Here is a 13789-nt window from a genome sequence, read left to right as displayed (position 1 = left end):
GAAATTAATGAAAGCGTCTTTAACTTTTAATGTATTTATAAAGTAATCAAAATTTTTAAAGGGGTATGAATATTTCATATCAGGGTCGGAAAGTCCTCATGGTTCATCGGCCGTTATGTGAAAGCGATAAAGTCAAGTCATAGAAATCCGTGCGATAGAGAAGGATAGCTATAATGAAGGAGTCTCATAGTAACCGCCCGTTTCGCCCTTCCACAAATAAGATCCACTTCCACTTGTAATTCAGCGACCGGTGGTCATCTTTGTTTTCGTCGTTTGGCTTCTCTTTAATAGATGTCACTACTTATACAATTTCGACTAACATCCGTTAACAGAGGGCAGCATAACGCGTAACAAAGAAACATTTTTACAGTAGCTAGTATACCTCTGTTCGTAAATCTAGTGACCTTATTATCCATGCTTTCCCTTTATTTATGAAAATTTTGCCACCAGAGTTAAAAAAAATAGTGAATCAGTCAGGAGTTATTTTTATGAAACAATTTTTTCATGACCTGAAATCTGACACTGAAAAATGCACAGACAAAAAACAAAAAATTCACCACCAAAGCACCCAATTCACTAAATCATCTGGTTTCGTTTTCAAAACTGAGAGTGGCGTAGTTAGATTTAATAGTTAATTTTGTTTGTTTGTCTGCTTACGTAGTTACTGACACCATTATAATGTTTACTCTTTTATCTCTTTTAAATTTCATTTAACTCTGCATAATTTTAGCCGAGCTATATAAATTATATAGCCATTTTCCCAAGCGTAATGGGGAACTTTTGATTTCTCAAACTCCCGCTGTTTAATGTAACCTCTGTGTTCGTCTATTCTAATATTTACAAGTCGGGAGGTATCTTCAACATAATGTTTATACAAGATATGCTGTAAATACAATTCTTTGAATTTTGAACATCGATGCGCTTCTTTGATTAAAAAGTTTGTAAAGTACCTACTAGTTGGCTAAAAAACTGTGCTAATGTTAAATTTGTTACCTTTACTTCTTATATAATACAAGAATATATGGATTTTTTATTGTACATGAAATTTCTCCCTGTTGTTAGACATAATTTGCTTTAGTATTTTTAAAAACTCTCCAATACACCACACAAGGTATTGACTGGCTATTAGTACATATTTTACTTGAACATATAAAATTCATTTTTTAAATCAACGGTTTGTCTATGTTATGCAAACATGAATAACACCTTTCTTTTGTACCAATATCATGATTAAAATTTATATTTATATTATATGTTAGTATGAATTGTTTTTCTAAAAACTAAAAAATTGTCATTTTTTTACAATATCTAGAAAGAATAATGTACTATTATTTTCTATTTAGTAAATTTCATAGTTGCTTCTTTATTATTAATATCATTTAAAAAAATATTTGTTTCTTCAGTGGTAAAAGGTCAATTTGCAAAAATAAATTGTTCTTTATAAATCCTATAAATTTTATTAACTATTGATTTGGTTCGGTTTTTAGTTATTTTTTCCTCATCAATTAAATTAGTTGTTTTTGTATATGTATGTTTTTCCTAGAATAACTAAAAATTTTAATAATAATAACAAGCAATAATAAGCAATAGGCAATAATATAATTATCATAATATTGATTTAAGTAAATTCCTCTGCTTTCAACATATAATTTAAATGAATAAATTTTGCTACTCAATTCAACTGATCATATATTTTTTATGAATCTAAAATTTCCTTACGGAAGAAAAATTTACCCAATAAAGGATTTTTCAATATAAGGGACTATTTCTAATTAAACCCTAATATCAAAAATTGTCAAACGAAACATCTTAGAACATGTTATTCAGGAAAATATATACGTACAAATTCCGATATTCGGGGAAGATATTGGCAAATAAAAAACGCTATTCAAAGAGATGTGATATGTGACGGCGATGCAATGCAGTTTTACTCCCATGTTCCAACACTGGACTTTATAAAATGAATGTTCTAATAAAAACTGCTTTGAAGTACAAGTATGATAAGGAAAATTTGAAACAAAGTCAGGGTCTGTAGAATATCGTCAAAGAACATACCGAACATTACATAAAATCGTAGTTATAAATAAATAATACATTTTGGAAAAAGTAACGTGTATTTTTATGAAACAGGTACAAATCCACATACTTCTTACTTGAGCAGGTCTTCCCTAATTTTTAATTTGCTAACAAAACTTGAAAAATTGTAATGGTTTGTGGTTGTCTTAAAATGTAAGAGTTTAATTACTAATAAAAATATTCTACATTCTATTATGGCGAACACGTTCGTTACTAACGACGTTTATGCACAATGTGTGATATATTTTGACGTATTATGATGGTTTCCAATCTCCAGTAAAATTTCCTGCTGTTGGAATCTGAGTTATGTATGTGCATGTACCTAATTTAGTATACCATGTCATATATTATTATAGTTGATTACTAAGGATATTGCGAAATTGGAAGATAATAACCTGGTTAATGAATATTATTGCCGCCATCACAGAGAAGTTACATGATTCAGCTTCCGCAGTTTGTGGTTATGGGAATAATTACCTTATTGATTTTCTGTGTGGACTGGGATAATTTTTCTTGAGGTGTATAGGGCATAATCTAAATATAAAATTGTTTCTCCACGTAGTTACTTCTATAACAATCTCGTCAATACGACCAAATGAGGTTTTCCAGTTTTATGAACTTTATAGGAGAAAGTTTTTCACTCTTATCTATATACAGCGGCAAAGTTTCTTGAAATTTTCTAGATATTAACAATACAATACTATAACACTAATTACAAGTAATCCAATTAACAATTTTTTCTGATTTTGTTAAATTGATAGTTGTATTTAGTTAGTACTGATTCTAGAGTTGTCTCTTATCTTCAATTTATTTAAAAACAAAAGCAATTTAATAAAACCATATTATATTAAAGAAGAAAAATCATAGAATATATAAATCACATTTATGAAATTACATTAAAATTGCTTTTTTTTCAGTTTTTTCTATAATGCCATTTAGAATAAAAATATTTATTAGAAAATTCTCCCACTATCCTGAATATGTCTTTGAATCCGCTATTGGTTCCTGTGCCTATAATTTTTAAGCTTTCTTTTGATGTAAGTATGACCTGATTTTATAGGTTTTATAGGTTTTTTTGAGGTTTTATAATTCTTTACAAATATTTTTTCAAATTCTCTTACAACAAATTTTGTTGTTTTATGGGTTAGTCGTTATTAAATTTTGTTTTTCCTCTCATTTACCTTTTTTTTTTCATTTCCAAATACAAATGATTTATTTAGTGAAATTGTTCCTTAATATGTTTATGTTAATAACTTTATATTTTTTTCATCATATTGCAGTCTATGCTTAGCGTTTAATAATGTGCTGAAATTCGTTCCTGCACAAGTGTCTGTAAATAGTACCTTTTTTATATTTTGACATCTGTCAAATGTTTCTACTTGAATTTTTAAAGAAACAAACGTATATGTATGTATTTGTTTTATATATGCATATTATATTTTAATCTTGAAATCGCATATGTATGCAAATTTTTGTTAATTAAATTTTTTACAACTCACTTGAGAAATCGCCATTATTTACTTCATTCCTCTAATGAGAAGTAATGTCTCTCTCCTTAGGTAGCTAATGATAATAAAAACATGCCTAGGTAAATAATGAAAAATTTTCTATATTTTTAATGAACTCTTATAATGAACTATAATGAACTAAGTAAACAAATGAACTCGAAAATTCAACACTGGTAAGTGGGATATTGGAATTCAAAAAAAAAGTAATTGAAATTATAGTTAATTGTAAAGTTATGGCAAATCATGTGTATTCCTGCATTTCCTGTATTAATAGAACTAACATTTGTAACAGGTATATTTACTTCTGTATTATATGAATATTTTTCGTATTTTGACACCTGGCACTAAATCGTCAGTAGCCTGGAAGCTTTCTAGGTCAGCATATTGACGTGCAAAGAAAGTGGAAGATATAAGTACTTCAATTTTCATTGGATAAGATAGGTTTTTATACTAATTTAGTACCTAATTCTCTTCTTGTCAGCTATTGATTCCTCAATATATCCTTCAGCCACTTTAGCCGACTTCCACCCGCCGTTTCTTTTTAAACTTAGCAAGTCTCCTCCATTTTCTGCCAGAAGTGTTCATATATTCAGCCATGACATAGGTTTATTTACAAAAGTATGTGACAAATTTAGAACAAAATACATTACAACATAAAATCACCAACATGTATAAAACGTTAATAAAATAAATCAAAATTACAAAACAATGATATAACAGAACTTATATAAATAAACTAGTAAGTCACTGAAGCGGCTACTACCGCTTGTGCGTGACTATAAAGTGAACAATACACTTCTACATACATTTATCAACAGATAATATACAACACTTCTTTGGACATGTACTTAAATATCTATAAAACACTAAACTCAATTTTTTTGACTTACCTATGATGTTATGAAATATTTCTCTGTCTCTTTCATGAATCCATAGTTTTACCACAGACAAAATAGCTATCGTCACAGACCGCTCCTGGAATAGGCCAGCAGTTTTAAATTTCCGAATTGCCGGTAGAGTACACCACCAGCAGAATTTTAGGAAGAATCAAATACAGCGGCCCGCATACCTAAGCGTATCCTAGAAACATATAAACAAAACTTTGGTAATGTTGCCAGGCGTACTTACGGATTTCTTTTGTACACTTTTTTATCAATATCTGTTTTTTGCGTTACTGTATTTACTTCAATGTNTTTTTAAAACGAAAATATTCAAATTGATAGCGGCGATATAGCGCTTTGACAGATGACGTTTAAGTTCATTTGCTATACGCTACGCCCTACGTCCAAATTTTCAGAACCAACTTGACCACGTTTTTATTTGAACGCTCGTTATGAATATTTTTCATATTTTGACACCTGGCACTAAATCGTCAGTAGCCTGGAAGCTTTCTAGGACAGCATATTGACGTGCAAAGAAAGTGGGAGATATAAGTACTTCAATTTTCATTGGAAAAGATAGGTTTTGATACTAATTTAGTACCTAATTCTCTTCTTGTCAGCTATTGATTCCTCAATATATCCTTCAGCCACTGTAGCCGACTTCCACCCGCCGTTTCTTTTTAAACTTAGCAAGTCTCCTCCATTTTCTGCCAGAAGTGTTCATATATTCAGCCATGACATAGGTTTATTTACAAAAGTATATGACAAATTTAGAACAAAATACATTACAACATAAAATCACCAACATGTATAAAACGTTAATAAAATAAATCAAAATTACAAAACAATGATATAACTGAACTTATATAAATAAACTAGTAAGTCACTGAAGCGGCTACTACCGCTTGTGCGTGACTATACAGTGAACAAAATACACTTCTACATACATTTATCAACAGATAATATACAACACTTCTTTGGACATGTACTTAAATATCTATAAAACAACGAACTCAATTTTTTTGACTTACCTATGATGTTATGAAATATTTCTCTGCCTCTTTCATGAATCCATAGTTTTACTTTATGCTTAATATTTTTAATATTATTTGGTAAAATATTATATAATCTAGAAGCCAGATAGTTAAAATTTCTTTGTCCTATTGTTTTTACAGACCTTGGATTAACATAATTGTCTCTGTTTCTAGTACTATATGGGTGATTTATCGATTGCGGAATTAAATATTTTTTTATAGGTTTTTATTAAAATATTAAAACAGAATAATTGACGGACATCCATTAAGCCGCTTTCTCTAAATAATTGGTCGCTAGGGTAAGTAATGGTTTTTTATACATTAATTTAATTATCCATTTTTGAATTATATTTAAATTTTGTAAGTGGCTATCAGACACCCCACCCCAACCAATTATACCGTAATTCAAGTGAGATTGTACTAAGGCATAATAAAGTATTTTTAGGTGGTACGTATCCAAAAAGTCTCTTAAATATTTAAATCGAGGTAATAATCTTCCTAATTTTGTTTAATATATTTACCTCTATTGTATAAAATAAAAAGTTTTCTAATGTCAGTTGGCCTGTTAGCTAGCTAGGTATTTTTTAACAATATTAATCCATTCTGGCTCAACAATAATGAACTTGTTAGATGTTCCATTCTTTGAATTAGGAATATTTATTACAATAATATCATATCGGATGTCTAAATCATCAATAACCATATTGCACAGTTCATATGTTCTGCAAGCACCTGCCACCTCAGTTACCATAATAGCCTATAGAAATAGTTCTTGTAAAAAGCTAAACACAAATTAATAATGAAATGTACCTTTTTTGATACATATTCGTCATCAGAAGCTTCAAATATAAATTTGTCGATTTCTTCTTTTGGGTTTATAATTATTATTTTTCTGTTTTAAAAAACTTTCACACCATGTTTGCAATTGAGTGTATGCATTCATGTACAATCTCTTCGATTTTTCTGGCAACAAATCATTACTTACACTAATTGCTGCACCTCTAAGTTCAGGCGGGTACCTACACACTTCCATCTCTGCCACTGCCACTAGAAGTGGGTAATTAAAAACGAAATAATTATTCTTAAAGCTTATGGAGAAACCACATGTATGATCATTAATCGTAAAATGTATTCTCTAGATTTTACCTAAAATAGAATTATATCCAGCAACCTCAGGCTTTGGCGGAGGTCCTTGCAGCCGTGTCCGAACCTATTTGGGCTAAGTGTCATTATTTTATTTACTTCGTGCAGGAGACAGCTCCGATTTGATATGTGCGGAACGACTTTAAAACCGCTTTATGTGTATGCGGCTGGTCCACTGAAAGGTTCACATTGAGAGTTGGGCTTTTATGGGACATTTCTATCTATTCTGAAGACGTGCGAACGTTCGCCGCCTCTCCCGCCCCTTCACAATTGCGCGAATAAGCCACAACATCTCTCGATGATTAATTCATGAGTCCTGAGTGGTTTAGGCAGCTGAAACGCCGCAAATCCAGAATTAGGATAGAAATGGTCCCCATTGTTCTGGTTAAGGTATAAATTGAATACATCTGCGTGCTATCCTGAATAATGCAATTATTATGTTTTTAGTGATGTCTGGATTATTAAGTTTGATACACTGGAAAATATCACATCGTTTTGCGTAAGGGGGAAATGTTACGGATTATTAAAGACCAATTGCCGATATAAGCCTGATTTATTCACGGACAAATTTTTACTAATTGATCGAGGTTTATTTTTTGAATCGTCTTCTCGCTGATTTCGCTTTTTTATCTGCAATACACACTTAAGTTCGTAATTAATGTTGCAAAAGAGCTGAATAAGCTAATCGATCCGTAGACCTACAAGAATTTTAAAATTATATAAATAAATCAGTTTTTAAAGTACTCTCTTTAAGTTGATTGATGACAAAATAATAAATTATTAATTTAAATTATTTATCATACTCGAAATAACTTTTGTGAATAGCGGTTTGGGTTTTCTAAAACGAAATTTTATTTTCAATAGTTTAATAAGTATCGAACGAGTTAAAGTAGTAATATGTATATAATGATATAAATGGTTTGAATTACATATTACCTTTGGACAGTAACTGAATAGACTTCAAGAAACTTGACCCACATTTATAAGATTGGTAGAACAAAGAAACTGCAAGGGTCTAAGCGAGATCGATAACTCTCACGAACAAAATTACACCAATTTAATAAAAATGTATATATTTTAATAAGTATCTACGCTAAATAGAACTAAAAGCAAAATATTATTTGATATTTTAATAATGGGGTGTTTGCTACCTTTTTAAATATTAACAGAAAATGAAATAATGTGACAGAAAACCTGCTTCGCATTGTTTTATTTTCCGTCTATTAATACGAAGCTCAACTAAAATCTCGTACTACTGTCCTCCTTTATTTAGTAATACAATAGACAGAGAGAAGTTGTTACTTAAATGTAATAACTACGTCCGTAGTCTAATACGTCACAAGTTGAATTAAAATTTTTAAAATCAAATAAAAAATTATACAGGGTGATTCAGTCATAATGTCAAGATAGGGAAGATGAATAAAATACGAATACTTGCGTGATTAAAAAAAATTAAAATTCATATTTACGCTGAAAAAAATATTTTCAAATCATTTTCGGACCGCTCCTGAACGCTGATCTACTAAGGTTTATTGAGAGTGAACCTTGACCTACCTTACTATTTGGTCATTAACCTAGTACTCAATGTATTTTTAATCTGTAGTGAACAATAACGAATAAACAGAGCTTTTTATCTAGACACATGAATTAATAAGATATTTTTAGTACATTTTAAATATTAACAAGTTTTATTTATTTGTTAATAAAAACAAATATATAAGGATAATAATAATTGTTTTCGAATGTTAGGTTATTACATTTTAGTATTTTTAATATTGTTAACGTTTTCACTATATTTTATAATTATTGAATATGAGTTTTTATATTAGTATTATGTTCAAATAATTATTTAGTTTGTAGTACGTATACCCTATTGTCCGACTTATTGCTTTTCAAAGAGTAAATGACAGTACGGCTAAAAAACACTCACTCCATCCGTCATCACTTTGTTAATAAATTTGGGATCCGCTACATCTTGATTTTGAAACCAGTTGCAAAATTCAAGACGACTGGGGATATCAGCTGTTTCGATTCAACGTTCTAACGCTCTATAGTCTGCCGGCGCGTTCCCTATTGTGAATTAGAGCCCCGAGTTAAGGGGTAATTTGCTTATTTCTTTAAAGGTCGAGTAAACATTTTGTTTTTCGATTTTCTTTATTAGGAATTCCGAATACGTGGTTAAAATTAATGACATTATGACTGAATCACCCTGTATAAGGAGTTTTTGGCAAAATTCCTTATAAGATTCGCATTAACTTTCGTATAAAATAAAATTCATTGATAAAACGCTACACATTTTTATGCAAACAAGCCATTATTATGAATGAAGCCAGAGTACGACATTATTAAAATTTATTTGAAAGTTAGCAATGAGCAAATTAAGGAGCTTACCTATAAAGTACCTGTACGAAATTCGACCCCGTCCCTAATAAGGCATTTTTAACTTGAAACTTCCAATAATAGGAATTTGCACAAATTCCTATACTGAAAAACAACTTAGTATTTGCAAAGGATTTTCTTTTACTCTTTATACAGAAGTTATATTTTGAATATTTTTCTTTTGATATTTGTGTTTAGCGTATATATTTTTTATTTTTTTTTGAGGTTACATGCTACTAATGAATCACTTTATATTGGGAACGTGAGGATTTGTTTAATACCCCAAAGGTTGATATCTAATAAAAGAGGGTACAAAACTGCGTCTCAAAAAATATTGGAATTGTTTTGTTCGAGGAGAAAATAACACATTTTCTTGAAATTTTCAGATTTTATATTTATACAGGAATATGCAGCGGCTTTGTGTCAAATGTTCCTCATAAGGCCAATTTAATTATTTTACACTTTCTTGTATGTTTCAAAATCCCTAATCAAAAGTGGATTTTGATTTTGAATTGTCTTTAACAGAAAACTAAACATTCTTCGTAAATGGTGTACCTAGGTATAATTCAGCTAAAAGAAAAAAAATACTTTTATTGTATCAGTTATACTATTAATGATTAAAATCTCGCCGAAAGATGTAAACTGGACTCTTTGTAAAATACCAACATATCTGTGGTTAAATCTCCCTTGGCACTATCTGAGCTCCCCTCAAGTGATTATACTTTTAAATTTTATTTCGATTTTGCCATAGTCCTGCTTTTCTGCCGGTATAATCATCCATCGCAAGAGACTATAAAATCAAAGTTGTTTGCAGTATATTCGAATGGAGCACATCTTACAAAGTAAAACTACAATAAAGAATCGGTGATGGATAGCACTAAGAATTTTATTGGGTTTTCTTCGACTTGAAATTTATTACGAAATACATCCGCAGAGAATCAACTATAAGTTCATAAACCTGTATGATCCGCACCAGATAAAATTCGAAGGCCCTAAGTGCTTTCGTACATTTAAAGTACTACCTAATGTTACATTTCGTTTCACTGTCAAAACTAGGGTTCTAAAGTTTCTATCAATCTCAAAAATAAAATAAATTTTATCTTATTTGCATTAGTGTTAAAGTGCAGCTCATCAACCGCTCAGTTTTTAAAACTGACTCAGTTTTGCGTTTTTCTTGTTTGCTTATTTTTTTTATTTTAACTTTTTTTAACTTCCCTTCTCAAATAATAAAATAACACTTAACCTTTAATGGAAATTTTTAAACAGTTAAATAATATTTCTGGGTACTGAAATACAACGGATATAAATATTCTAGTGGGTGCCATTAATCCAAGTAGAAATAAATTGCGGGTATAAATAGACTATGCGTTGGAGCTATTCCGAATAATGTTCCAGATAAGTTTATTAGTACATGTACAATGATTTGTACACAATTATGAAGGGAAGGAAAGCCAATATTAAATTTATTCTACTTATTTACTTTAGTAAAATGAACGTTTGGGTTACCAACAAATAATAAATAATATAAATAACAAATAATAAAATCAAATAATTTGTAATGTGCCGTTTGTTTTGCATAATGTACCGATAATATATTTAACCTTTAAGCGCATACTTGAGATGTTCTGTTATTACAAGCGCCCATTTCTATATTAGCTTGTCATATACAGAAAGAGAAATGATCAGCGCTGGGTAGTTTCCTTTCTTTCAATTTGTCAGTTTCCAACTTAGGCGTTTCCTTTCTTATCATATGCATGCAAGTGCGAAAAACGCACATTTTAGTTATTATTCTGATTTTTTAAAAATGCAAGCGAATTTAACGGTCAAGAACATTGCATGATATAAGTAGTGATGCCATTTAAATGTGTAGTTTTTTAACAAAAATGTCTGTCAAAAACGTTTACCGTGCGTTAAGTGTAAATAAGAAAAAATGCGAAACGTGTGGCAGGAAAACCATTGAAATCGGCTATGCAGTACGTAAGAAGATTCATGAATGTTATTTTAAAAATGAACTTCCAATATTAAAAAAATTTAAACTGCAATTGCAGAAGACGACGATTTGCCTGTACTGTTCAAATAGTTTTACGCAATCGAAAAAGTATGCTAACAAAAAAAGAAGAAAAGAATAAGTAGGAAAAACTAATAGAATAATAAGAGAACATTTAGAAAAGAGAGAACGTTTTACATCGCAAACGAAAATTTATTATCGGTTTAGCAAGATTTAAATAGGAGAAACATTTGTAGAATAATTTTCTACGGGATTATATGACCCTGTGGGAAAGAACGTCGATTAATAACCACGCATATCGGAAGTGAATGTAGATTTCTGGATAATAGTTTACATGTGTTCGTATCGCGACGAATAAGACATTACCATAAACAAACAGACAGATACTCAATGGGGAAAATGTTTTGCATCTATTTTGTCACACATCGAACTTGGTGCAATTATTGTCGTGAATAATGCACCTTACCATAGTCAACGAATAGAAAAATTGCTAACATATGCACGAAGAAAATACGAAATTATGGAATGATTGAATAGAAAACATATGGAAAATAAGAACAAGATGTTAAAAGTACAATTATTAGTCACTGTAGAAAAAGAAAATGTTATATACACGAAATATGTAGTGGATGAAATGGCTGAAGCCAATTGAACTAATCTGCGCCGATATAAAAACTTACATGACACGAAATAACACAGCTTTTAAATTATGGTAAAAGTACTTAGGGTAAACTGTGGAGACATGGAATACGTGTACAAAAAGAACAATGTACCTATATGGGACCTCGATACAGTAGTTCAAGTTATAACTACTTATCATATGTGATAGTAGTGATAGCGTTAGTGACAGTGACAGTGATAACGACAGCAATAACCAGTGGTTTTACTAATGTTTATAACATCGTTTCTACTGTGTTATCGGTGATACATCTAATTTTTCAGTAATTTAGTAGTTTTAGTGGCTTTTGTCTGGCCTTACTGTTACAATTAATACGACTACTTAACGCAGAGACAACTTGTCCAGTCAACGATAGCACTGGATACGTCACATAATGAAACGAGAAGTAACAAGTGTACCTACATGAGTGATAATAGGCTATTTTTGCCATTCTTTAAATAAAAAAGTATTTAGTTACCTGTTGGATGTTTGAATACAGGGTAGCCCATCGAAAACGTACCGCAAGGCATTACAGGGTAGTAAAGAACTTTTCGGCAAAATCCAAAAACAGGTCAAATTTGTTTCTGAGGGGGACAACTTTTGGCTCAACAAGCATACCAAAATCTTCAACCCCCTAAGTGGGNTCCGTACTTTGGACCAACTACCTAGAGAGACACCATATCCAGGGGTATACGTCGCCCATATACCACCAGAGAGCTAATCCTGTCGAGCGACGTATACAGGAATTGAAGAAGTCAATTCGAGCCTTGGTCGAGGATAGACCATATAACTGGCCAGAAAAATTGCCTAACGCCCTGTACGCGCTGCGAACTCGCACAAACGCTGCCACGGGAACAGCCCCAGCCACATTGCTATTCGGCCAAAACCTCAGGCGACCCGGAGACTGGACAATGCCGGCCGAAGCGCGGCCTCCTATACAGCCGCACGACGAACGAGTCGCCAGAGCCAGGCAACGGCAAGAGATGTACCAACAGCAGCTATTTCCCGAGCCAAGGGAAGCCCAACGACATTACCAGGTCGGAGACTTGGTATTAACTAAAACGAGACCCGGCCAATCGACTTTTGCACCAAAGTGGTCCGGCCCTTACCCAGTGATCGAAGTATTAGGCGACGGAGTATACGTAATCGACCAGAATGGGAATGCACAACCTATACATATCGATGATATCCGTCCAACGCCACCACCCAGGGTCGAGATTGCAGACGACGACCCCGTAGAGCCGGATGAACAGCAGCCCGAAGCCGCAGCTCCACTTCCCGAGCGGCAGCCCGTACGCCCTATACCAACGCCGCCGACACGCGAGAAGTCCCCTGAACTGGCACGTCAAGAGCCGGACCAGTCGCAGTTAGCAGCCCGTACTCCGCCACAATTTACTGGACGAGAACGGCGATTCAGCGCCGCACGCCAGGCCGAGCTCGGAAGCCCACGTCGACAATCACTGGTAATCGTCAGATCGCCACAGCCACGGCCCGAGGAATCCAGCGCGAGCGACGAGCCAGGACCAGCCATACCACTGCAGCGCGGCCACTCCAACCCAGAGCCGCCTAGTGAACCCGGACCAAGCGGCCTGAACTTAAAAACTTGGTGAGATCATGTAAACGGTGTAAATATGTTCCCGATATTGCAGCATTGCCTTTTTCTTTACTATTTTTTTTAATATTTTAATGTAACTTGTTTCATTTCATACTATATTTAGCAATTTCTCTTGCCCAGAATTGATTCATTTAATTTGTTTACTTAGATTTGTACATATAGGTTGATTTTATTGAAATAAAGTCAACCAAAAGCACTTGCGAGACTCTTCGGCCGGGGGGATGTCGTGGTGACACGTCGCTCTACCTCGGCCGCGTATAAAACCGAGGGTGTCGTAGCCGTGAAGGCCGCGAAAGACGCGAAAATCGCGTCTCTGTGACACAGAAAATGCACATTCAACGCGAGCCAGAGGGCCCGACAGCCAAGCCAGGAGGCCCGGCGGCAGCGTTCAGTCCCCCGTCCGCCTTTTTACAATATATATTCCGCGCGCTCCAGCCACGACATCAAACCTCGACTCGAGCCGTCCCGCACTTCATCGAACCTCACA

General features: G+C 32.9%; 1 protein-coding gene across 1 annotated transcript in view; it reads left to right on the top strand.

The window, feature by feature from the left end:
• LOC111691513 overlaps positions 1-13297 on the top strand; it is a 62071-nt gene extending 48774 nt beyond the window's left edge. Inside the window, exon 2 of the mRNA XM_023454513.1 lies at positions 12327-13297. Within this exon, the coding sequence (XP_023310281.1) occupies positions 12327-13297 (971 nt within the window). The remainder of the gene's footprint in view (positions 1-12326) is intronic.
• The last annotated feature ends 492 nt before the right edge of the window (positions 13298-13789 follow it).

Source organism: Anoplophora glabripennis, unplaced genomic scaffold, assembly GCF_000390285.2.
Source record: "Anoplophora glabripennis isolate ALB-LARVAE unplaced genomic scaffold, Agla_2.0 scaffold62, whole genome shotgun sequence".
NCBI classification, from domain to species: domain Eukaryota; kingdom Metazoa; phylum Arthropoda; class Insecta; order Coleoptera; family Cerambycidae; genus Anoplophora; species Anoplophora glabripennis.
Note: the sequence above shows the minus strand (reverse complement) of the source record. Positions and strands in the feature narration are given on the sequence as shown.